The sequence below is a fragment of the Oncorhynchus gorbuscha genome, linkage group LG19 (assembly GCF_021184085.1).
Source record: "Oncorhynchus gorbuscha isolate QuinsamMale2020 ecotype Even-year linkage group LG19, OgorEven_v1.0, whole genome shotgun sequence".
Taxonomy (NCBI): Eukaryota; Metazoa; Chordata; class Actinopteri; order Salmoniformes; family Salmonidae; genus Oncorhynchus; species Oncorhynchus gorbuscha.
This window is the reverse complement of record NC_060191.1, coordinates 34,471,393-34,498,888: the sequence shown is the minus strand read 5'-3', so window position 1 is coordinate 34,498,888 and position 27,496 is coordinate 34,471,393. Positions and strand designations below refer to the sequence as shown.

Genomic DNA, 27,496 nt, shown 5'->3' with positions numbered 1-27,496 from the left:
TCATTGGGATTGAAAATTCTCACGACAACACCCATTAATTCTTAAAGAATAGAATTTGTCTTACGGGTTTATTTCAACAGTGGTTACATCCATCCCTCAGCTGTTTAACAAAGACAGTAGTGGGGTGTACCTTCAGAAGTTGCCTGGACATTTGCTTGAACTACAATTTGCCCCTTTAAATGGTGCTAGTTTAATGAAAATATGTTCTTAGAGTACCACAGTATGAGCAATAACACCCATAAACCTATTCTAGAAACACTTAAAATAAGGGACGTGTTTTGTGAAGTCTTAAACTGGCGTCATGTTTTGATAACCATGCCCGTGATGCTCTGGGTGAGACTGCCGAAACTAGGAAAAGGTAAGGATTTCTGGATTAACCATCTGTGAACTACATTTAGTAAGGAATAAAATGGCTAAATTTCTTTAAATTGACAATTCGGAGAGCTGTCTTGGGTAAGTTTGAAATGTACGCATGTCATCTACTTTGATGCCAATTAGCATTTCTGAAAGCTGAGAATAAATAGCCAAATACATTGATAACTCACCTTGTCCGAGAGAGATTTACATGGTTAATAACTCATCACAGCCTGTTAAGACTGAACAGGCCTTATTTTAAGTGTTTCTAAAAATCTCCTATGGGAGAAATAAATTGGGGGAAAAAGTAATTATTTGTGTAGGTGTGTGACTTTACTGCGGGATGCCTTTATGTCAGCGCTTCCAAAACTCAGTCCTGGGGACCCTAAAGGGTGCATGTTTTAGTTTTTGCCCTGGTGCTACACAGCGGATTAAAAATAATCTAAGCTTGATGATTACTTGATTATTTGAATGTGAAGTACTAGGGGAAAAAAAAAAAAAAAAAAAGTACAGCCCCAGGACATAGTTTGAGAAACACTGCTTTAAACCATCTCACTCAACAGTTTCCCATGTGTATCAAGAATAGTCCACCACCCAAAGGACATCCAGCCAACCTGACAACGGTGGGAAGCATAGGAGTCAACATTGGCCAGCATCCCTGTATTAGGCATTTGACACCTTGTAGCGTCCATGCCCCGACAATATGAGGCTGTTCAGAGGGTGGGTTGTTAATATCTTGTAGACTGTATGTCAAGGTGGTCCTGCTTGGCATGTGAATGTAGTAAAACAATTCAAAAATCAGAAGTCCAGGCATAAAGACTTGTAAATCAGCTATTGCTAGACATTTTGACATCAGTATTAACATTACAAGCTGAGATTCTATAGTTTCAGAACATACTAAATAAATTAAAATGACTGAAAACAGAAATCAAGTCAATAATATTAATGTATTTATATTAATACCTACAAGGCTGTTTTTTTTTGTTCAAGTTGGGAACATCGACCATTTGTTTAAAAATGGAGGGTAGTCTGTCTTTCGTGGGTAGTGTTGGACAGGTCGTCCATCTTGGTTCCCTTCACGTCGCCCTTGGCTCTGGACCCTTCCAGTTTCCTCCAGCACTACTCACCAATTTCCAGTTACCCCACCATGACACACTGCGTTCACACACGGAATGAAAAAAATAAAAAAAAATAAAAAAAATCACAAGAAATCCATGAATGGTGCAAAGATCTGAAAATACGGAGATATGTACTGCGACCTTCCACCCTCAACTGGATCTCCCACATTCACAACCTTGCTTCCAAAACATTACTGTTACCCATAGAAAAAGATAACAATTACAGTACATCACGTTTCACTTGAACTGCAGAAAAAAAAAAAAAGTGAGTCTACATTAATTACGATTTGCTGCAGATCCCCCACACAAAGAAGAGTTAAACAGAAATATGTAGCGGTGTCCATGACAAAATACAATGACTCCTTTTCCCTGGCAAGTGACATTTCACTCTGCCTGGTTTCCACAGGTCCGCTTCGCCCCAGGAGCGAGGGAGAGAAAGGCGGATAGGTTGGTCATGTTAATCGTTCTTCTTCTCCTCCTCTGCTTTTTCTGTTATAGCGGCGACCTCCCCTGTGGCTGTGACCTCCCCCTGTGCTGTGCTGTCCTTGTTAGGGTCCACTCCAGTGGGTTCCGCTCCGCTGGTGCCAAATTCATTCATCCGGTTGGGATCCACCCTGTAGATCCAGCGCTGGTACAGGTAGACAAAGAATACTACGTCTGTGGGAGGGAAACATAGGAGTTATTACAGGGGTGTAATGTTCACCAAAATCCATGGTTGGGTTAAAACAGTTATAACTGTCCAGATCTGGAATGACAACAGTATCACTTGTCTCCAGGGGTGTTTTGACTCTACTATGTGGGAGATATGAGGACAGCAGCTCTGATCTTGATGAAGTCACAGATGTTATTTCAGACAATGCCAACTTCTGTGTTGAGTCAGATGCGCCTACTAAAACCTGTAAAATCTTCCCTGACAATAAGCCTTGGGTATCAAAACTAGGGTTGGGTACGTATTGTGGTTTTGGGGTCACAGTTCAGTTTCAGTACAGAGGAAAAATGAAATGCCAATAGTTACTGTAGCAACATTTTTGGCCCTTTAAAATACAAAGTGTTGGTATTCCTGATTCCATGTATGATCATGAGTCATATAATGGCTGATGAGAGCACAAATCAGGAGTCCTAACACTTTGCCTTTTCTTAAATGAAAACAATTACTCATCAACAAAGTGCAATATCTGTGTGAAATCAATATGTAAACATGGCTCAGACATTGTACATTAAGGACACCTTCCTAATATGGAGGTGACACCCCATGTGTCAATTGTCTCAAGGCTTGAGAATCCTTAACCTGTCCCTTTCATCTACACCAGGGATGAGCCTGCAGAACATTTTGTAGGCCGGTGGACCAACTCAGCCTGGGTCTCAACTTACTGTTAAGAGTAAGAATAATAGACAACACAAGCTGCAATTAAACCGTGTGGCTGTGCATCAGTCACTCACTCAATTAGCCCATTTCAGCACAAAAAAATATTTTAATGTTTAGTTAGTCTTGCGGCCAGCTATCTAAACTTGAAGTAAGCATGTTTTGAATTACTGACCGGGGTGGGGCACATTGATCACGAGTGATCATATTTAAAACTGAAAACATTTGCCTCCACCCTATGCCAAAATGTGGAGAATTGCAGGAAATGTAATTTTACAATATAGATTTTGTTATCCTTTAATTAGCTCTCTGTAGGCGTGGAGATCCATTTGTAGCAGGGATGGGCAACTCCAATCATCTGGGGCCTGATTGGTGTCACACTTTTGCCCCAGCTGACACACCTGACTCCAACAATCAACTAATCATGATATTCAGTTTAGAATGAAATTAGTTTAATCAGCTATGTTTGATTAGGATGGGGAGAAGTGTGAAACCACTCTATTGCTCAACACATTGGACAATTCATTTACAATGCCGGCTTTAGCTTGCTTAGATAGCAAACAGGTAGGACCCGCTCTGAAATGGGTGCGAAGGTTCCAGTTTCATAGAGTCTCGGGCACGTTCATGAGGTGCTGAATCCCCATATTCTCAACAACCGAGAATGGGCGCATATACTCAGCAATAAACATGCTAAAGACAAATCAGAAAGTATACATTTAACCCTGCTTTGTAGTATAACTTATTTTGAACAAAAGCTACAAATAAGTGAGTCAATCAGCCCTATGCTGAAAAATAGAGCTGTCCATACTTCTGAAACAATCTTCAGTGACCATTGAATTGTCGCCTTTCCCTATATGTTGCTTTGTGCATAAAAGTGCAAATTGAGGAAACACCAACTTAATTACACTGAACAAAAATATGAAAACACACAACATGTAAAGTGTTGGTCCCATGTTTCATGAGCTGAAAAAAAAAAGATCAGACATTTTTCAAACACACAAAAAGCGTATTTCTCAAAAATGCTAAAGTTGGTTTACATCCCGGTTAGTGAACATTTCTCCTTTGCCAAGATAATCCATGCATCTCACAGGTGCATATCAAGAAGCTGATTAAACAGCATGGTCATTACACAGGTGTAGCTTGTGCTGGGGACAATAAAAGGCCATTAAAATGTTAACTTTTGTCACAACACAATGCCACAGATGTCTCAAGGCAAGGGAGCGTGCAATTGGCATGTTGATTACAGGAATGTCCATCAGAGCTGTTGCGAAATAATTTAGAATGTTAATTTCTCTACCATAAGCCGACACCAACGTCGTTTTAGAGAATTTGGCAGTACGTCCAACGGGCCTTACCTTTTTTTTAAGGTTGTATCTGTCTATCATTTGAATTCCATAGATAAGCCTACTGAATTTATTTAAACTTCACAGATTTCCTTGTATGACCTGTAACTCCTTTGAAATTGCTGCGTTATGTTTTTGTTCAGTCTATCTACGTAGACGAATTGGCAGTAGAATGGCCTTACTGAAGAGCTCAGTGACTTTCAACGTGGCAATGTTATAGGATGCCACCTTTCCAACAAGTCAGTTTGTCAAATGTCTGCCTTGCTAGAGCTGCCCTGGTCAACTGGAAGCTCTGAAATGGAAACATCTAGGAGCAACAGTGGCTCAGCTTCAAAGGGGTAGGCCACACAAGCTCACAGAATGGGACCGCCGAGGGCCGTAGCGCGTAAAAATGATGTCCTCGGTTGCAACACTCACTGCCGAGTTCCAAACTGCCTCTGGAAGCAACGTCAGCACAAGAGCTATTCGTTGGGAGCTTCATGAAATGGGTTTCCATGTCTGAGAAACCGCACACAAGCTTAAGATCACCATGGCAATACCAAGCGTCGGCTGGAGTGGTGTAAAGCTCGCCACCATTGGACTCTGGAGCAGTGGAAACGCGTTCTCTGGAGTGATGACAGACGAATCTGAGTTTGGCGGATGCAAGGAGAACGCTACCTGAACCAATGCTTAGCCCCAACTGTAAAGTTTGGTGGAGGATGGGGCTGTTTTTCATGGTTCGAGCTAGGCCACTTAGTTCCAGTGAAAGGGAAATCTTAATGCTACCGAATACAATGACATTCAAGACGATTATGTGCTTCCAACTTTGTGGCAACAGTTCGGGGAAGGCACTTTCCTGTTTCTGCATGACAATGCCCCCCGTGCACAAAGCGAGGTGCATACAGAAATGGTTGGTCGAGATCGGTGTGGTAGGTCTTGACTGGCCTGCACAGAGTCCTGACCTCAACCTCAATGAACACCTTTGGGTTGAATTTGAAAGCTTACTGCAAGCCAGTCCTAAATCACCCAGCAAGTCCCCGCAGCAATGTTCCAACATCTAGTGGAAAGCATTTACATTTACATTTTCATTTAAGTCATTTAGCAGACGCTCTTATCCAGAGCGACTTACAAATTGGTGCATTCACCTTATGACATCCAGTGGAACAACCACTTTACAATAGTGCATCTAAATATTTTAGGGGGGGGGGGGTGAGAAGGATTACTTTATCCTATCCTAGGTATTCCTTAAAGAGGTGGGGTTTCAGGTGTCTCCGGAAGGTGGTGATTGACTCCGCTGTCCTGGCGTCGTGAGGGAGTTTGTTCCACCATTGGGGAGCCAGAGCAGCGAACAGTTTTGACTGGGCTGAGCGGGAACTGTACTTCCTCAGTGGTAGGGAGGCGAGCAGGCCAGAGGTGGATGAACGCAGTGCCCTTATTTGGGTGTAGGGCCTGATCAGAGCCTGGAGGTACTGAGGTGCCGTTCCCCTCACAGCTCCGTAGGCAAGCACCATGGTCTTGTAGCGGATGCGAGCTTCAACTGGAAGCCAGTGGAGAGAGCGGAGGAGCGGGGTGACGTGAGAGAACTTGGGAAGGTTGAACACTAGACGGGCTGCGGCGTTCTGGATGAGTTGTAGGGGTTTAATGGCACAGGCAGGGAGCCCAGCCAACAGCGAGTTGCAGTAATCCAGACGGGAGATGACAAGTGCCTGGATTAGGACCTGTGCCGCTTCCTGTGTGAGGCAGGGTCGTACTCTGCGGATGTTGTAGAGCATGAACCTACAGGAACGGGCCACCGCCTTGATGTTAGTTGAGAACGACAGGGTGTTGTCCAGGATTACGCCAAGGTTCTTAGCGCTCTGGGAGGAGGACACAATGGAGTTGTCAACCGTGATGGCGAGATCATGGAACGGGCAGTCCTTCCCCGGGAGGAAGAGCAGCTCCGTCTTGCCAAAGTTCAGCTTGAGGTGGTGATCCGTCATCCACACTGATATGTCTGCCAGACATGCAGAGATGCGATTCGCCACCTGGTCATCAGAAGGGAAAGCCTGCCCAGAAGTGTGGAGGATGTTGTAGAAGCAAAGGGGGGACCAAGTCCATATTAAAACTCCTATGATTTTGGAATGAGATGTTCAACGAGCAGGTTTCCACATACACTACATGACCAAAGGTATGTCTACAGGAATGAGACGGATCCTGCTTCTGTTGCCTGTTTGAGTTTATTTAATAGTCTACTGACTCCGTGAGTACCAAGTATCACACAACTGCAAAATGTCGCTAAATGTTGGGTAAAGCAAGCAGTCAGTTTTTAAAACCTTTTCTATGCTTTAATAAAAGGCTTTACAAAATGTTTGTTAGAACAGATTCTCTGGTATTCGTGTTGTTTACACGGCTCCAAGCAGGCAGAAAAGGTATTGTAATCCAACACCATCGGTTTGTCACACATAATATGCAACCAGCTCTCGCTTCTCTACCCTCCTTTTTCTTCATCTCCTTATTGTTATTACAATTATGAGCATCATTATAATAAGTCATGTCATTAGATGGTTTCTTATCGCTATAGCCTTGTATAACCACCACTCAGCTGTAGGCCTATGAGCGTGTCCGGTTTAGTCTTAATATCGTAACTTCCTATGCAGCCTCTCCAGTCTTAAGAGTTCCAACTAGTCGTTGACAGATTTTTTAAAAACATTTTATTTTAAATCTTTATTTAACCAATTCTTATATAGAACAAATTATTATTTACAATGATGGCCTACAGGAGACCCCATAAGCTGTCCTAACAGTTAAGTGTTCTCAGAGTAAGTGTATTATTCCCAGAGGATCATTAGAGCTGCACTAGACACATGTTTCCACCACAACAAGTATATACACTCCAAGTTCGAGACAAAGTAATAGGGTAATGAATAATCATTTCTCCCTTAAGGGGATATGACCTGACCTCAACCCCTCATTTTCCTAATCCACAGATGTCCATCCCTATCCCCTATAGCAATCCTGTGACTTCCTCCCATCCACCCAGCACATTCCAGAGCCATCAACTTCTGATGTAAAACATAGTTTCTAGGATAGCAAATGTTCCAAGTTTAACCCAGAATCCAACAAGAGTTACCAGTAGGTATCTTGATTACAGAAAGAGGCAAGTGGTTCCTGAGCCATAGACAGGCAATTGCTTTGGAGCTGGTAAAATAAACGTTATAATTTCTATATGACGAACCCATCGGAATGGAAAAGGCACAACGCTCGCTTAACACTAAGACTGTACTTTCCCTAAACAGGTTTTAAAGAATGATGTTGAGGCCTTCAATGGCCTTCTTCAGAATAATCACAAAGTGAATGGACAAGTTCATATTAGGGCATGGGGAAGACAATTAAGGAGAAATCGTCAGCTGGTGGTGCTAATGAGACATGTGGTAGACCATACAGGTCGGTACTCAGGGTTTGGGGTACTATGGTCAATGTCTTCACCTAGTGATATAATACAGATGTGGAACCAGTAAAAAGAAAAATTGGAAAACTGGGCAAGCTTTTTTCACTACAGTAGGTGTAATTGATATAAAACCATCACTATATAATGCATGTTGAATATGTTGGGTATAGAAACTCAGAAAAAAAGAAGGAAAGAAACGGACCTTTTTCAGGACCCTGTCTTTCAAAGATAATTTGTAAAAATCCAAATAACTTAACAGATCTTCATTATAAAGGGTTTAAACACCATTTCCCATGCTTGTTCAATGAACCACAAACAATTAATGAACATGTGGAATGGTTGTTAAGACAGCTTACAGAAGGTAGGCAATTAAGGTCACAGTTATGAAAAGCCTCTTTAATGTCCTAAGTTCTCTACTGACTCTGAAAAACACCAAAAGAAAGATGCCCAGGGTCCCTGCTCATCTGCGTGACGGAGGCATGAGGACTGCAGATGTGGCCAGGGCAATAAATTGCAATGTCCGTACTGTGAGACGCCCAAGAAAGCGCTACAGGGAGACAGGATGGGAGTTGATCGTCCTCGCAGTGGCAGACCACGTGTAACAACACCTGCACAGGGTCGGTACATCACACCTGCGGGACAGGTACAGGATGGCAACAACAACTGCCCGAGTTACACCAGGAATGCACAATCCCTCCATCAGTGAGAGAGGCAGGACTGAGGGCTTGTAGGCCTGTCCTCACCAGACATCACCGGCAACAACATTGCCTATGGGCACAAATACACCGTCGCTGGACCAGACAGGACTGGCAAAAAGTGCTCTTCCCTGTGAGTCAAAACCGAGACTCTTCAGTGGTGATGGTCGGATTCAGTTATCATCGAAGGAATAGGCGTTACACCGAGGCCTGTACTCTGGAGCGGGATCGATTTGGAGGTGGAGGGTCCGTCATGGTCTGGGGCGGTGTGTCACAGCATCATCGGACTGAGCTTGTTGCCATTACAGGCAATCTCAACTCTATGCGTTACAGGGAAGACATCCTCCACCCTCATGTGGTACCCTTCCTGCAGGCTCATCCTGACATGACCCTCCAGCATGACGATGCCACCAGCCATACTGCTCGTTCTGTGCGTGATTTCCTGCAAGGCAGGAATGTCATTGCTCTGCCATGGCCAGCGAAGAGCCCGGATCTCAATCCCATTGAGCACGTCTGGGACCTGTTGGATCGGAGGGTGAGGGCTAGGGCCATTACCCCCAGAAATGTCCGGGAACTTGCAGGTGCTTTGGTGGAAGAGTGTGGTAACATCTCACAGCAAGAACTGGCAAATCTGGTACAGTCCATGAGGAGGAGATGCACTGCAGTACTTAACGGGGCTGGTGGCCACACCAGATACTGACTTACTTTTGATTTTGACCCCCCCCCCCCCCCCCTTTGTTCAGGGACACATTATTCAATTTCTGTTAAGTCACATGTCTGTGGAACTTGTACAGTTTATGTCTCAGTTGTTACTTCGAAGCTGCGATGCCTGATAAGGACCCGATCAAAAACAGTCGCTTTCAATCGTGATTGCAATTGCTTTAGCCAACTTGTTGCAGCTCATATATTGTTAAATTATTCAAGGCTCCCTTTTGTTTCTTATTTTTTTTATAACTGAAACGCTTAAACAAAACGAGCAAACCAAAAGAAACAACAGTTCACCTGACACAAGACTAAAGTTTGAAATGTCTAACTCAATAGCACAGACCTGATTTGCCCTGACGGAAATGCTTCAACCCCCTACAAATGACAATTATAATCCACATAATCAAAAACAACCTTATTAGGTCATGATGTACAGTATATACTTTACATCCAATAGAAAGTAGTATACGGTTTTTGTTCATCAACATCTTTGTGTTTCCGGTCAATATAAAAAAAGGATAAAAAGACTAGATGGAGAAGATGTGCTCAAATATGCCCTCTGGTGTTTTAAATGAGTATTAACTGCAAGCTCTGCGACTCACCGACATATCACAACATACCGTTCACGACACTACAGTGCGATTTCAAATGAGGAACCACTGTAGTCGTTAACGGAACAGCCTGAACATGTTATTTTTCAGCTCAGGCGTACTCAAACAGGCAGACAATGCAGCGTAGACAGCCTGCAGGCCTAGTGTTATTACTTTGTTCATATATTTTTGGGATGCATTCATTCAGGTCCACGATGCAGCCAGAAACAAACGGTTCGGTATGAATACGTGTACCGTTAAACCCCTAAGGGAACTCGTTTTTTAGTGTTTTTTTTTTACATCAATGGGATAGTCATTGTTAAGACCCGGAATGGACTGTACTTAAGTCTATGAAATGTGTGTGTGTTGGAGGGCAGTGAGGAATAACGCACCGTCTCTGAGACATCCTATCCTGTACATCATGGGCATCTTGATGACAAAGGCGAACAGGTCGTCGATGAAGGTGTTCAGTGCCTTGTAGGTGAGCATCCTCCATGGGAGGTGGGCCACGGACTTCATCTTATAGTTGATGAACAGCTGTGGCGTCATCGTGATGAAACCTGAGCCAAAAATCACAAAGCAGACACCACGACGAATCAGAGCAAAGAAACGATGAGCGTCGCACTTAGTCCGTCTCCGACAGTGTCACTTAGGGTCGAATATCACTTAGGATGTCAAATAATAAAGAGACATTTAGGAGAGAATGTGTTAACAAGGACAGACTATCAATAATTATAGACTTCACGGGTCAATAAGACTCGACTGTCTGCTGTCTGCTCGGACACTGTCAATAGGGATCAGGCTATGTAAAATGAGGATTAAGACGGCATAGACTCTCACTTGTCCTGGACTGTGCAACTGATATTTAGCGATTTGATCATCACAGCATAGAAAACGAGGATCTTCCAAGACCAGAAAAATAGGAATTCCTTGAAAAATCAGACAACAAAAAATATGTATAATCCCATTTCTGAACAATGACCACCCGCGACTCACCAAAGGTTAACAAGAAGCCATAGAGCATGCCCAGTACGAATGAGTACCAGCCTTTGTGCTCTTGGTACAGCACACTGTAGACGGCATAGCACCCGAACAGAGGGTAGAGCAGCCATGACAGGTACTTGAACGCCATCTACGCAGAGGGAAGAGGACAGGACAAAAAACATCAGTGGAAGTTTTGCCATTCTAGCGGTCAATAAAAGCCATTGTATTGTGTGTGTGGCGTTGTGGCGTTTCCTTACGTCGTCGAAGACTTTGGTGGAGGACTGCACGTACGTGGACTTGTCTTTTATTGATAAGCGTGGGAGGATCCCGAACAACTTGTTCTCTCTGTCCAACTAAGGGGAAACCGACATCCAGATTAGCTAACAAACAGGGATTCATTTGTGCAACCCGAAAACAAGAGAAATACCTGTTCTCCATCTCACCTTGACGTCCATGACCTTGGTGATCTTCCAGAAGTCGATGAGCAGGCCGATGAACACGCTGACCTGTTATGGGACACGAGCTGGGGATTAGAGAAGGGACCACTCTGCTCTAGTACAATGGTCATGAACGACATCCCTACAGAGCCTGTCATGATGAATGACATTACAGGGTCTGGTGACATGTCCATTTTTTTTTTATTTTTTTATATACACACAAATGGAAAAACCCACTGACCTGCACCACGAAGTTTGTCTCATTGTCCAGGATGTAGAGCAGCACCACCAGGGACTGGAACACCCCGAAGATGATGGAGCGCACAGAGAGACCCTCCATGGACTGCCTGCTGTTCCAGAACTGGATGTCTAACACACACACACACACACACCAGAATAGAAAGAACATTCAACCACACAAAATACATGTAATAGGTAGTTAAGCTGTGGGAAAAAAGAAGCACAGTGAGCTCACCATTCTTGAATGCCAGGAACTCGAAGACGCTGTGAACGATTGAGACCACAATGGTCACGCCCAGGAGGTAGGGGTTGGTTTCCAGCAGGGCCACCTACAGAGACAACACAGTTCCTTAGCCACGGTTACCAGGGAAACAACATGGGGTCCAGACTCCGGGACCAGTTTGATTCTACGATGTGCTAAATTGGAGGAGCAAAAGCAAAACAAAAATATACGCCCTGCCCCAGCCTATGACCTCTAACCCCTGACCTTGACAGAGTCCTGGTCCTCGTCAGACTGCTCATAGGTGTCCTCTGGCAGGAAGTTCCACGGTGAGCGGGCGTTCTGGGCAGCGTAGAGCTGCCAGCGCCACAGGGACAGCGGGCAGTAGGACAGGCGCAGAGGCAGTGACTGCAGGCTCTCATTGATGGGGTAGTAGTCTTTCTGCAGGTTCCAGTAGTCGTTGAAGTAGACGATAGGATAGTAGTCGCCGCTCACCGCGTCAAACTTCACATCTGTAGGGTTGTGGAGGGTAAAAAGAATGGGTTGAGAAAATGAGACTGAATAGAGCAGTAAACTAAACAAAAAAAAGTTTATTTCCCCTTTAGTTAGATATTTGTAAAGAAGCAGTAGATCTCAACCCTCCTAGTACATGCTCTGGTCTGAACCACTGAGAAGCGTGAGAATAGGTTGGTAGAGCTTACGTTGGTCCAGTGGAGGTGGGACCGAGCCCTTGACCCAGGCTGTATGGTCATCCACCATGTTGATGGTGAGGTTAGGGTGCCAGTGGGAGATGATCTCCACTGGGCCGTGGCTCTCCGCTCGCTGGGGGGGAGAGGAACGGCAGTCAATCAATACGGTACGGACTTGGTTTACTGACCGAAAACAAAAATAGGGTCTAGGCATCATGGTAAACACAGCCGACCTTGATCATCTCCGGGTCTGTCTCGGTCTCCCCCGTCAGCAGGTTCTTAGTCTTCACGAACTTCCTGCGTTTGAACTTGTTCAGCACTGAAAGAGTCAAAGAGGAAAACGTGAGTCAAACCACTGACATACTACTTTGAAAAGGTAGGGGGGGGGGGGTCGGTTACTTACTCCGCGTGGCATGGACTGTCGCTAGCCGACGATACTGGCCCTTGCGTTTGGGGTCTGGGTGGAATCCAGTCTTTGTGAAGTACACGTGGATGTAGAGGGAACCATTCATTTGCACCTTCTGTAGCACATTGGATCAGCGAAAGAGAAAGAGATTAGAAAATGGACATTCTACCTTCACTTCTCCCTCCTGCTCCCTCACCTCTGGGATGTTCAGATCTATTGAGTGCTCATAGCAGCCGTCCCCATCTTCTCCAGTGTTCCAGTCTCCGTAGACCAGGTCTCTATGGAACCAGAACAGGGACTGTGTGTCGTTGAAGTCAGAGAACACTTCGTCCTGGGAGATGTACACATACAGGTCCTGAGGGCAAAAAAAAAACAGGTTATCACTTATTCTTCATGTTATCTATTTCCATATTCTCCTATTGACTTGTTCTCAACCACTTTGGGTGGTTGTTTGCTGTGGCACAGCTTCTTTGTCCAGCAGTGTGAACTAATTACTGAGTGCAAGTCAACAAGCTAGCCAGGATAAAGCTCATCAACGGAGACAAGTTGTGCACACAACTCATCCAGAGAACTACCACTGAGCGGCAGGCACAGACCAAAAGGTCAACCAGGAAGTCAATACTGTCACATGACCTGGGGTTAATCGCTTATGCAGAACGGTGTGAAAAGGCTGGTGTACCATGAGGCTTTCCTTGGGGAAAAGGTTTCGGCTGGGTAAATGCGGTGCCCCAGCTGGGGTACTGGGGTCTGGTGTAGAGGACCCTCTGCGGAACCAGCTACTGATGGCCCAGATGACAAAGATCCTGTAGAGGATGAGGAAAGAGAAGAAGAAAGTCAAGTAAGTCCAATTGAAACCAATTAAACTTTTAGTCAAATGTGTAAAAAGGTTGTTTTTTTCTAAGTGGGGTGCTTGGAACCATAGAAATAGAATTAAATTTCTATGATTGGGACCACCCAAATGACATAACCCCATTCAAGTTGAAATTTAAAACAGTTATGGTATGGGTTAAATGCTAGGTTAGGGTTAAGGGTAGGGTAGTCCCAACGATCCCACTTAGCATCTACCATAAAGGGTGTGTGTCAAACAAAGGTTGAGATAAAGACGAGTGTTTTTATATATCCCTCTCTCTTTAGCATCAGATGTTGGAGAGGATTGATTCCAGTTCCTTGGTGTCCACGTCACCAACAAACTATCATGGTCCAAACACGCTAAGACAGTCATGAAGAGGGCACGACAATGCCTGTCGTGCCCTCTTCATGGCTGTCTTAGAAACAGGAGACTGAAAAGATTTGGCATGGGTCCCCAGATCCTCAAAAAGTCCCACAGCTACATCATCGAGTGCCTCCTGACCGGTTGCATCACCACCTGGTATGGGAACTGCTCGGAATCCAACCTTAAGGCACTACAGAGGGTAGTGCGTACTAGAGGTCGACATGGACGATTAATTAGGGTCAATTTCAAGCTTTCATAACAATCGATAATCACGCGCCGATTATGTGAATGCAGCAAGGAGCCAAGGTAAGTTGCTAGCTAGCATTAAACTTATGTTATAAAAAAAAACAATTAACATAATCACTAGTTAAACTAGTAATATCAACCACCATGTGTAGTTAACTAGCTTGTCCTGCGTTGCAAATAATCAATGTGGTGCCTGTTAATTTATCGAATCACAGCCTACTTCACCAAACTGGTGATGATTTAACAAGCGCATTCGCAAAAAAAAGCACTGTCGTTGCACCAATGTACCAAACCATAAACACCAATCCCTTTCTTAAAATCAATACACAAGTATATTTTTTTTAACTTGGCACACTTCATTAAGAAATGCAAGTTAGCAGTAAATATTAACTCTGGGAATTGTGTCACTTCTCTTGTGTTCAGTGCAAGCAGAGTCAGGCTCGTTGCGAACTGTGTGAAGACCATTTCTTCCTAACAAAGACCATAATTTGCCATAGTTTTAAATAATTATGACATAACATTGAAGGTTGTGCAATGTAACAGCAATAGTTAGACTTATACCATGACTTGACCGCTCGCGTCGCGTGCGTGTCGCGTTTCAAAATAAATGTAGAAATATATATTAATCAATTATTGCACCAACACTGCTCGCGCGCGCCAACAAGCATCTGCGTTGCCAAGGGCTAAAATAGAAGTCAGTTCTATTTGTGATGCAGATCGCACTGCAACTCCTGACTCCCATCTCCTCATTGGTTATACCCATGTGGGTGACTGAAAGACGAACGAGGGCAGTGGCGGAAATGCACCTAATTTATGAAAGTTGCCAATCGCAATATAAAGTCCAGAGAAGAAAAGGCCTGGGAGGAGAGATGACTGGAAACGATTCGGTTGACCGTTTTATGTGTGGATTAATTGGTCGGAGTAGATGGATCGTGTGCATTTCAGGTATAATAACAACGCAATGTTTATATCCCAAATTGGCTAGCAACAGCAAACTACCTAAATAGGACAAATTAGCTAGCAAGTGCAAGCTAGCTGGCTAAATTGCCATAAATGTTTAATGCTTTTCAACCCGTTTCCAAATTAATGTAATTGGTTCAGAGTTTGTTTTTATATTTCAACCTGAGTGTCGTGATCGCGTTTGGTGTGGGGGGATAAAATATGCATTTATGCACGATGGCACACGCGCGCAGCCGGCAACAACATGCAAAGGGATGTTTTTCAGCGGATGGTGAAGCATGGTGGTGGCAACAACATGCAAAGGGATGTTTTTCAGCGGATGGTGAAGCATGGTGGTGGCAACAACATGCAAAGGGATGTTTTTCAGCGGAAGGGAATGGGAGATCAGTCAGGATCGAGGGAAAGATGAACGGAGCAAAGTACAGAGAGGGTTCCTTGATGAAAACCTGCTCAGGACCTCAGACTGGGGCAAAGGTTCACTTTCCAACCACACAGACAACGCAGGAGTGGCTAGGGGAACAAGTCTCTGAATGTACTTGAGTGGCCCAGCAAGAGCCCGGACTTGAACCCGATCAAACATCTCTGGAGTGACCTGAAAATAGCTGTGCAGCGACACTCCCCATCCAACCTGACAGTGCTTGAGAGGATCTGCAGATAAGAATGGGAGAAACTCCCCAAATACAGTTGGGCCAAGCTTGTAGCATCATACCCAAGAATACTCCAGGATGTAATTGCTGCCAAAGGTACTTCAAATACTGAGTAAAAGGGTCTGAATACTTCTGTAAATGTGATATTTCAGTTTGATTTCTCAGTATGGGGTATTGAGTGTAGATTGATGAGCAAAAAAAAAAAAGATTTAATCAATTTTAGAATAAGGCTGTAGTGTAACAAAATATGGACAACGTAAAAGGGTCTGAATACTTTCCGTGCACACATTTCTGACCCACCTGAACAGGACTCCCTTTATGACCGACCATGCGTTGGGTGGTGGAGCCGGCGGGGGCTGTGCAGGGTCCCCAACAGCAGTCTGTATGGCCTGGCCATCCACGGCTGCAGCAGCTCCATTGCTGCTCACCTACACACACACACACACACACATATAAAATCAGTAGTGATGCACCGATATTAAATATTTTGGCCGATAGCGATATCCAATATTTTCCTCACCAAAAACAAAACACAAATGACCAATATTTAAACATTTTAGCGGCCTTTTCAGCATTCTAGTATAGTTAAATAGGCACTGCATCTCAGTGAAAGAGGAGTCACTAAAGTCCCTGGTTACAATCCAGGCAGTATCACATCCGGCCGTGATTGGGAGTCCCATAGGGCGGCACACAATTGGCCCAGCTTCGTCCAGGCCATCATTGAAAATAAGAATTTGTTCTTAAATGACCTCCCTCGTTAAATAAAGGTTACACGCAAAAAAAGTTATTGCTGGCATTTGTCCCCATTACCAGTAAAACAATCAAAACATATTTTTTCACTTACTTACTATTCTGTTCCGTTGTTCAATCATTTCAAAATTTTACATGGAGTTATTACGTCATACAGGTATGCACGGTAGCTTTGACATGGGCTTTTAACATCGCCGTTGAACTAGACATCGGCTGATACCGATTTTGACATTTTTAGCTAATATCGGCCGATTCCGATATGTTAACCGCTATATTGTGCTTCCCTATCAATCAGGGAATCCTAAGATGGGTTTCCATCCACTAGCGGAATATCCATCAAAAAGATAGGCACAGGAGTGTTTCCATCAAACTGGCTTGTTACAGATGAAAAGCTGTGCGATGACATAAAAGCTAGCCTACTTCAGCAGTACTGTATCATTTTAATCATTTTAGTCAATAAGATTCTTGCTACGTAAGCTTAACTTTCTGAACATTTGAGACGTGTAGTCCACTTGTCATTCCAATCTCCTTGCATTAGCGTAGCCTCTTCTGTAGCCTGTCAACTATGTGTCTGTCTATCCCTGTTCTCTCCTCTCTGCGGTAGCCTCTGGAACTGGTCTCCGGTAGCCTCTGGAACTGCCGATCTGCAGCCAACAAGGCAGAGTTCATCTCAGCCTATGCCTCCCTCCAGTCCCTCGACTTCTTGGCACTGACAGAAACATGGATCACCACAGATAACACTGCTACTCCTACTGCTCTCTCTTCGTCCGCCCACGTGTTCTCGCACACCCCGAGAGCTTCTGGTCAGCGGGGTGGTGGCATCGGGATCCTTATCTCTCCCAAGTGGTCATTCTCTCTTTCTCCCCTTACCCATCTGTCTATCGCCTCCTTTGAATTTCATGCTGTCACAGTTACCAGCCCTTTCAAGCTTAACATCCTTATCATTTATCGCCCTCCAGGTCCCCTCGGAGAGTTCATCAATGAGCTTGATGCCTTGATAAGCTCCTTTCCTGAGGATGGCTCACCTCTCACAGTTCTGGGCGACTTTAACCTCCCCACGTCTACCTTTGACTCATTCCTCTCTGCCTCCTTCTTTCCACTCCTCTCCTCTTTTGACCTCACCCTCTCACCTTCCCCCCTACTCACAAGGCAGGCAATACGCTCGACCTCATCTTTACTAGATGCTGTTTTTCCACTAACCTCATTGCAACTCCCCTCCAAGTCTCCGACCACTACCTTGTATCCTTTTCCCTCTCGCTCTCATCCAACACTTCCCACACTGCCCCTACTCGGATGGTATCGCGCCGTCCCAACCTTCGCTCTCTCTCCCCCGCTACTCTCTCCTCTTCCATCCTATCATCTCTTCCCTCTGCTCAAACCTTCTCCAACCCATCTCCTGATTCTGCCTCCTCAACCCTCCTCTCCTCCCTTTCTGCATCCTTTGACTCTCTATGTCCCCTATCTTCCAGGCCGGCTCGGTCCTCCCCTCCCGCTCCGTGGCTTGACGACTCATTGCGAGCTCACAGAACAGGGCTCCGGGCAGCCGAGCGGAAATGGAGGAAAACTCGCCTCCCTGCGGACCTGGCATCCTTTCACTCCCTCCTCTCTACATTTTCCTCCTCTGTCTCTGCTGCTAAAGCCACTTTCTACCACTCTAAATTCCAAGCATCTGCCTCTAACCCTAGGAAGCTCTTTGCCACCTTCTCCTCCCTCCTGAATCCTCCTCCCCCTCCCCCCTCCTCCCTCTCTGCAGATGACTTCGTCAACCATTTTGAAAAGAAGGTCGACGACATCCGATCCTCGTTTGCTAAGTCAAACGACACCGCTGGTTCTGCTCACACTGCCCTACCCTGTGCTCTGACCTCTTTCTCCCCTCTCTCTCCAGATGAAATCTCGCGTCTTGTGACGGCCGGCCGCCCAACAACCTGCCCGCTTGACCCTATCCCCTCCTCTCTTCTCCAGACCATTTCCGGAGACCTTCTCCCTTACCTCACCTCGCTCATCAACTTATTCCTGACCGCTGGCTACGTCCCTTCCGTCTTCAAGAGAGCGAGAGTTGCACCCCTTCTGAAAAAACCTACACTCGATCCCTCCGATGTCAACAACTACAGACCAGTATCCCTTCTTTCTTTTCTCTCCAAAACTCTTGAACGTGCCGTCCTTGGTCAGCTCTCCCGCTATCTCTCTCAGAATGACCTTCTTGATCCAAATCAGTCAGGTTTCAAGACTAGTCATTCAACTGAGACTGCTCTTCTCTGTATCACGGAGGCGCTCCGCACCGCTAAAGCTAACTCTCTCTCCTCTGCTCTCATCCTTCTAGACCTATCGGCTGCCTTCGATACTGTGAACCATCAGATCCTCCTCTCCACCCTCTCCGAGTTGGGCATCTCCGGCGTGGCCCACGCTTGGATTGCGTCCTACCTGACAGGTCGCTCCTACCAGGTGGCGTGGCGAGAATCTGTCTCCTCACCATGCGCTCTCACCACTGGTGTCCCCCAGGGCTCTGTTCTAGGCCCTCTCCTATTCTCGCTATACACCAAGTCACTTGGCTCTGTCATAACCTCACATGGTCTCTCCTATCATTGCTATGCAGACGACACACAATTAATCTTCTCCTTTCCCCCTTCTGATGACCAGGTGGCGAATCGCATCTCTGCATGTCTGGCAGACATATCAGTGTGGATGACGGATCACCACCTCAAGCTGAACTTCGGCAAGACGGAGCTGCTCTTCCTCCCGGGGAAGGACTGCCCGTTCCATGATCTCGTCATCACGGTTGACAACTCCATTGTGTCCTCCTCCCAGAGCGCTAAGAACCTTGGCGTGATCCTGGACAACACCCTGTCGTTCTCAACTAACATCAAGGCGGTGGCCCGTTCCTGTAGGTTCATGCTCTACAACATCCGCAGAGTACGACCCTGCCTCACACAGGAAGCGGCGCAGGTCCTAATCCAGGCACTTGTCATCTCCGTCTGGATTACTGCAACTCGCTGTTGGCTGGGCTCCCTGCCTGTGCCATTAAACCCCTACAACTCATCCAGAACGCCGCAGCCCGTCTAGTGTTCAACCTTCCCAAGTTCTCTCACGTCACCCCGCTCCTCCGCTCTCTCCACTGGCTTCCAGTTGAAGCTCGCATCCGCTACAAGACCATGGTGCTTGCCTACGGAGCTGTGAGGGGAACGGCACCTCAGTACCTCCAGGCTCTGATCAGGCCCTACACCCAAATAAGGGCACTGCGTTCATCCACCTCTGGCCTGCTCGCCTCCCTACCACTGAGGAAGTACAGTTCCCGCTCAGCCCAGTCAAAACTGTTCGCTGCTCTGGCTCCCCAATGGTGGAACAAACTCCCTCACGACGCCAGGACAGCGGAGTCAATCACCACCTTCCGGAGACACCTGAAACCCCACCTCTTTAAGGAATACCTAGGATAGGATAAAGTAATCCTTCTCACCCCCCCCCTCCCCCCCCTTAAAATATGTATCACTATTATCACTATTGTAAAGTGGCTGTTCCACTGGATGTCATAAGGTGAATGCACCAATTTGTAAGTCGCTCTGGATAAGAGCGTCTGCTAAATGACTTAAATGTAAATGTAAATAAAAAAACACCTTCTGCACATCAGTTTTTTTATTCAGTTAATGGAAACTTAAGTTCAATGCGATTCCATCGGTTGTCACAAAAACTTTCTATCAAATAGCAATCTTGCCCAATCTCGTCTTGGTGCATGTTCTCTGGACAACACTGATAAAGTGGAATGTAGGGTGCAAAAATGTAAATTTAAAAAAGACATTTCAATAGCTAGGCAAAAGATTTATGCAAATATTCTACATTAACAAAATATGTGCATTTTCCCCTCAAGTTAACTAGTTGTGCATGATGACGTAGTGCACAACTTCTGTGCTTAAATTCTGACGTACCGTATGAAAAAAATACAAGTTAAAATGAGTTTCCATCGCATTTTCAGCTCTACTGATGGTTTAAATGTTGCGTTATAGAGCAAAAGTGCCCACTCTGGTATTGGCGCGTGCGCTATAGCCAAGAGCTCGCAGATATAGTGCGGGTATATCCTGCACGAGATGATTATGGGCAAAAGAGCAAGTTTATTTTTAAAATTTATGGACAAAAGAGCAAGTTCATTTTTAATTTGTCATACGGTAGCCATCATGTCACTAGAATAAGACCCTCAATATTTATTGTAAAGGAGCATCAAGCTCATCACCTTGCACTTTCACCACCACCCTCTGAAGTTCATTATTTATTTATAGTGTGTGGTTTTCTGAGTCATTGTGGCAGGACCACAAATCACAACTTGTTTACTTCGGTATGATGGTTATTATATCAATTTGCGCATAAACAAAGTTGTTTCCACTGGCATTTCTTGCATAAAAAAACATTTTACAGACAAGAAGATCTCACCATGTCTAACAAACAAAATGTCTGTCGTAGGGATGCAAATGTTGGTACATTTTGCAGCCAACTAACTGACCCTCATTAACCGGTCAACAACCTACATTTTTTCCCCAAACAGTAAAATGACGTAACCAACAGAAAGTGCACAATTTGCTGGTTTGGGTAAGTGTCCTTCAGTAGCGTTTGGACACCACGTACATTACCACTCATCACCGCTGCCCCGTCGTAGGTTTGTGCAACCAGCTTCTCGACGTTTTAGTGGCCAACACCAGTTTTGTCCACCTCCACAAACTCCAAAAACCTCTCACACACACACTGTTGTTTGGCAACATGTAGCGCAGCACTATTACCATCTGTGATTTACAGGAGGCGTCAGTAGTCTCGTCTGCCTGTACAGACGCAAAAGGAGTCTCAGACACCTCCTTAACTATAGGTTCTCTGTACACTGCATACATGCAACCCCCAAATTTGTTTTGGATTGTGCTAGATGTACCCTTTTGGTTGGTTGTCATAATGCCTTTGTAGCCTGTAATCTCTTTCACCCCATGCTCTCAAAAATACTCCGGAAACGGCCTGGGTTCAAGGAGACGGTAGACTCGTAATTTTTATTTAACCAGGTAAAACCCATTGAGGTTAAAAAAACAATTTTGAGGGCGAGCTGGCAAGAAGGAGAAACAGGTTAATAGCAGCGTGTGCATAAAACATAACAGAAAAATACAGAATACACACAAAATACAAAGTGTCACAAGTTAAAGATACAATTGAAGATTAGAAACTGCAGTTGTGAAACAGTGTTGTCGATCAGTCTTAAAAACAGACAAGGACACTAACTCCCCTACCTTTAAAATCTCCTAAAGCATGTTCCAAGATGAAGGCGCATTATGGGAAAAATATCTCCCCCCGTTCATCTTAGTTCTAGCCCGGAACAGACAAGGACAGCAGCAATTGTGAACGAAGACTATATTGAGTGACTGATCTGGTCAGTAAAGAACAGATACAAAGGGAGTTGTCCCACCAACGCTTTGTACACAAAAGTGTACCAGTGCTATCACCTCCTGGTGGAGAGAGAGGTCCATTGCACCATAGCATACAAATCACAGTGATGGGTGAGTGATCAAGCATTTGTAATACATCTTATTATGTATTATGTACCCGACAGGTGATCCTGGGCAGCTTCAATGTGGTGCTCTTATTCTTCTCACTTTGCTTGGTGAGGTAGATTGCTGCTATAACTTGATGACCCTTAACATACCTAACCATTTCCTTGGCTGTCTTGTAGTGTGTATCCATTGTTTTCAGTGCCATGATGTCCTTGAAGAGCAGATTCAATGCATGAGCAGCACAGACAATGGGTGTGATGTGAGGGTAGGACTCCTCCACTTTAGACCAAACAGCCTTCATGTTTGCAGCATTGTCTGTCACCAGTGCAAATACCTTCTGTGGTCCAAGGTCATTGATGACTACCTTCAGCTCACCTGCAACGTAGTGTCTGTTGTCCCTTGTGTCTGTGCTATTGTAGAATACTAGTTGAGGGGTGGAGATTAAGTTAATTATTCCTTGCCCACCCATCAGAGATGATTGCAATTCAGTCTGCTTTCTCAATGATTTGCTTGACCTTCACTTGAACTCTGCATCCAGCAAATGAGTAGATAAATCATGTCTGGTTGGAGGGGTGTATGCTGGGCGAAGAACATTCAGAAATCTCTTCCAATAGACATTGCCTGTGAGCATCAGCGCTGAACCAGTTGCATACACAGCTCGAGCAAGACATTCATCAGCTTTTCTCTGCCTACATTCCTCCATTGAGGCAAAAAAACTTCTGATTCCAGGAGGACCATGAGCTGTTGCTATCGATTATGTGTCCAAATCATCATTTTCACCTTGAATAGAAGTAGAGGGACTTTTGTCAGATAGTGCCCGTGGCATTTGCCTGTAAAGGTTATAAAAACATTTGTAAAAAAAAGTAAATAAATACAAATACTATTCCATGTACAGATAAAGTTAGGCAGTTAGATTAAACAACTCCTTTCTAAGAGATATATATATATATATATGTTTTAATTAAACATGTATGGAAACAGATGAATTAACACTCAGTTAGCAGGCTCAAGCAAGCTAAAAACCCACATGGTAGCAAAGACTATAGCAGAAATTGTGACGTTAGAAATCATTTAAACACACTTTGCTGTAGACTACTATTTACTAGTTAACAAAAAATCATGTGTCATAAAATATTCAACCCACCCAGTATTGTAATCAAAACGTACCAGAAAGCATGTAGTCCTTGGCTCAGGTAGTGTAGTAGTGTGGGCTCAATAGCATCTCATTAGTGTGTAAGATCTTGAGAATCAGCCTGTACATGTGATGGAAGAATGCGCTGTGCATGCAGAGGGTTGCAATTCCATTGAATTGGGGATAGTTTAACCAAAATATGCCACAAAATCTAGAATTGCCTTCTGTGTATCCCACAAAAAAGGTTCACTGTTATAAGCTTACTTTTAAAAAAATGAATTTAAGCAAAATTCCCAGGCTTAACTCCCCATGGAAATTTTCCCGCAAAGCTTCTGAGCCTTCGCAACACTATTTCTAACCTAAAAACGCGGGGCTCAAAACAGGTGGGGGCTCTTGTGCCAGAGCTTCATACAGTCAAAAGTCTCTGTGGTCTATTATTTAACATGAAACTGCTGTAATGAAGCAGCTAATAAAAACATATTTTTAAAACATTTGCCAAAACGCAAATCACGGGAATTTGATTTGAACATGAGAGAAATGTTGATTAATGGCATGAGGAAGTCTAAAATAATTGCCTTCACGTTTCTATGTATGGATTTCCGCAATGCTACTTTGAAGCAAGGTAAGACATGACTCATTATTTGAAGTAAAACTTTCAGGTTTCAAACGAATATACTGCCGCAAACTAAAATTGCAAAGTGGTGAGTGACGCGCTGATTGCCTTCTTACCATTGACTAAGGTTATAGCCTACGCACTCGAATGGGAGGCGTGCTTTTATTACGAGTTGAGATCGAGAAAGAAAACTCATTTTAAAACCGTGGCCATCAAAGCTAAACAATTCTAGATGCAGTCGCATGTTATTTGTTGCGCAGTGACTTGGCTGACAAAAGCACGTTTCTCATCAGTGCAGGCTTTTTGTCAGGTCATCGACTATTCCGCTCCTCAAACTAGCCTCGTTATGCATGACGACAAACGAAAATACACACGCCAATTTAATTCCACTAAATTTGCTAATTCACCTATATCATGACAGGCCAAATGTATTTTCAGCAGCTAACCGTTTAATGTTTAATCTCCCTAGGCTGTCTGCATTTATAAAATTGTATTGAATCTTCCTGTTTCCGTCACAGCTGTCGTGATTTTGCTTGCATAAAAACTGTGGATGGAAACGTGGTTACAGACAACAAAATTCACCCATGTCTGGTTTGTTTTGTCGACTGTAGGACATTTTACCTAGAAGTTCCCAGTTTCCAGGAACACTATTAAGAAAAGATTTTTGATTTTCCAGCATCCATTCAATTTTACCTAAAGCGAGCAAGAGAAAAAAAAATAAGACCCAAACCAGGGTGAGGAAAGTAGCACTTCGGGGGTTATCCAATCTGGGACTCATTTCAAGAGCCACCAATGAATTACGCAAGTCACTTATAAAGAAAGTGATTCCCTGAGGTTAGTCAATGGTTTACACTGCATTAATGTTCCCCTGAAAGTCTACTATTAGGACCCATGATGATGTAGCTACTTTGATAGGATTTGACATGTAAGCAAAACCTGTCTAATTAAGTTGTATGGTTTGGAGTGCAGCATGAAGGAAGCATTCCAAGCCAAGAACGTGTCAGTCAGAAAGCCCAAGCAGGGGTGCATTGTTGCCCAGTGAAACAAAAGACAAGCACAAGCCAAGTCACAAGACAGGCCCCACTTTCTGAAAATCACATCTCCCCTGCATGTCACCAACACAAACAGGGTTGGACAGCAAGCCTCTAAGAACAAACTGCATTGACAGTCAAAGGTTTCAGTCAACACAGTGACCACCATGGCCTAAGAGGCTGATGCTAAATAGTGCTGCATGAGTGTTTTTGAGTGAAGGCAGCAGTTTCCTTATGATGTTAACTGACTGGAATGATTTCATTATCTGTGGCAGATGCTCTGTTTTGTTCCAGAGGGCACCCCAAGATTACACAGGATCCAAAATCCAACTTATTTTCCCAGTAAGAAGTAATTCTTACAACTCACATTGTCAACTGGGGTTAACATTTTACCCACTACTAAATTCTGCCAATGGGACACAGAGTAAAAGCTTCAAAACAACCAATGGCTATGCCTACTGCTATGAGAGGCAACACAGCCCTTTATCTGTCAATCTTTCATGGAGGGAATCGAAAGACAGCTGCTGCCTTGGCTCCGGTAGCATTCCTCATTGGTGAGATGAGTGACAGGATCTGTGATAAGAGGACCAAACTGGTTCCTATGAGTGGGAGATACTCGTGAATGCAGTGGATAATCAACTAGAAGTATCTGCGCAAACAAGCCATGAGGACCTTAGATAACACCACTCTGAAGGCTAGCATGGTAAGAGGGCCTCTAGTGGATGCGTTTGAAGTTGATTTAATAACTTAACACACCTATCAAATCAGGAGGCTTGTTGAGACACAGCAAGAAATTACACTCCCCCTCCCTCCCTCCTCTTTTTATTTTTTACATGCGTAGTCTCCCAGTGAAAGCAAATGTCACACAAACCAAAAATTTGTAATTGATCCGATCTGTTCAGAAGGGGATGACAGTCCCGTGGCATGCATGTGCACGGATGTTTGACCGAAGTCTACATTAGCTTGCTAACTGATGAGTAGTGACTAGCTTGCTAGCTAGTTAGCTAATAACTAACCAGAATATCCAACCCGCTTGCTTACAGATGCACTAGGGTCAGACAGGCTCACTGTGTAAATTGTTTAGATTATCCAGCGTCTCACTTGGAAAACATACCCCAATTCAGGGATGATAAATGCTTTGTACTTCGAATTGTCCCATTATCACAACTGTTACAGGAGAAGAATGAATGACAGTTATCAGTAGCCACAGCAGCCATTATGGAATGGCATGTCGCCTTGAACAACAAAGAAGCGGATTGGCTGACACTGCAATTCCAAAATGGCTGCCATGGCTTGAGGATGAAAAGAGCAGTTTTCCAGAAAAACATCCTGGTCTCAGACTAGACGTAACATAGTAATTGTACATCCAGGACACCCAAATTAGTAGATTTTACATTTGGTATGGTTACAAAAGACATACACAAATTAAAGTAGGGTGGTTGGTTGGGCGTTTAACGCAAATGTCAAGTTCAAATCACAGACAACCAAAGCATTTTTTAGCAACTTTAACTACTTTGCATGTTACCTTACTCTTTTAGCTAACCCTTCTAGCAAACTTCTCGGTGTAACAGTTTGGATAATGGGACAAATCGGAATACAACACATTTCTCATCCCTGGATTGAGGTATGTTTCCCGAGCCATATTTTGCGTCAACTCCGCCGTGTCTTAATCTATACATGAATCCCGTCTGACCCTAGTACAGCTGTAAACATGCGGTCGGATCTACTTGCTAGCTAATAAGATGCAACATCCATAACTAAGTAGTTAACGAACCAAAATCTAGAAAACACAGATGTTCGATCATTCTCAGCGCCGGGCTGTGATTCGTTTAGCACTCAGTTGATAGTGATAGGCAGCAGACTAGCCTAGTCTACCAAGTAATAACTTTAGTCCGTTAAAAGGGGAAGTGCGATTAAAGGATTAATGATTATGCTAACGAACGTCGGCTAGGCTGACGAAATATCATCGCCAGTCTAGCTAGCCACTCCTGTAGCTAACTAGCTAGGTTAAAACGGGCTAACCCAATCACCCACTGTCATGACATGATCTGTTACCCCAAGTAACGACCTCATTATTTTGATCAGAAATATGGTTGTCGGTTTATCAGAAAATAACTAACTTGCAAGATGCTGTAACAAACGCACCGTGAAAGGCAGGGGGGACGTTTATAAACCGACCGGCATTGACAGCGTCAAAAAGCTCGCGAGTGAAACGATCACACTTCAATAACAATGTCTGCAGTGCCATTCACTGCTCGAGTTAGCCATATGCCGATATTGGTACGTTCACACATTGACGACAGTCATACAATTTAATTCATTTTTACCTCGCCGTTGGCTTGCGGAGAAGCTTCGGTCTCCTGCGACGCCATCTTCGCTGTCTCTGTCGCACACCGCTGGCAATGAAACCGAAGTTCTCGCGTGAGCTCAGATAGGTACATATGCAACGTGACGTTTTTTTTTTGCAAAGAAGCAAGTCGTCCCATGTTGGCATGAAGACATCAGAGTGAGTGCCTTCCTTATTTCTCTATTTGCAGCAGTACCCACTTTTAAACAATAGAGGAAACAGCTGCTTGTTATATCTGCTACACTCTCTTTACTGTATGTTCAGTGGTATGTTGTGCTTACTGTATTTGTGCCTGTTGTAACCCAGGGGTGTAAAGTACCTTTGCAAAAAATACTTTGAAGTATTACTGAAGTCGTTTTGGGGGGGGGGGGGGGGGGGGGGGGTATCTGCACCTTACTATGTATTTTGTTTGCCTACTTTTACTTCAGTAAATTCCTAAAGAAATTGACTTTTTACACCATACATTTCCCTGACACTCAAAAGTACTTGTTATGTTT

At 44.3% G+C, this 27,496-nt stretch overlaps 1 protein-coding gene across 1 annotated transcript; it reads right to left on the bottom strand.

The window, feature by feature from the left end:
- Positions 1-38: 38 nt before the first annotated feature.
- On the bottom strand, positions 39-27,075 carry LOC124005664 (cleft lip and palate transmembrane protein 1 homolog). The gene is made up of 15 exons (XM_046315109.1): positions 26,980-27,075; positions 15,917-16,044; positions 13,230-13,353; positions 12,747-12,905; positions 12,548-12,665; positions 12,378-12,463; positions 12,157-12,277; positions 11,723-11,967; positions 11,471-11,564; positions 11,237-11,364; positions 11,002-11,064; positions 10,816-10,911; positions 10,571-10,706; positions 9,967-10,134; positions 39-2,129 (listed from the first exon to the last, which is right to left on the bottom strand). The coding sequence occupies exons 1-15, from the start codon at positions 27,022-27,024 to the stop codon at positions 1,930-1,932; spliced, it is 1,911 nt and encodes a 636-aa protein (XP_046171065.1). The 5' UTR covers positions 27,025-27,075; the 3' UTR covers positions 39-1,929.
- Between the last annotated feature and the right edge of the window lie 421 nt (positions 27,076-27,496).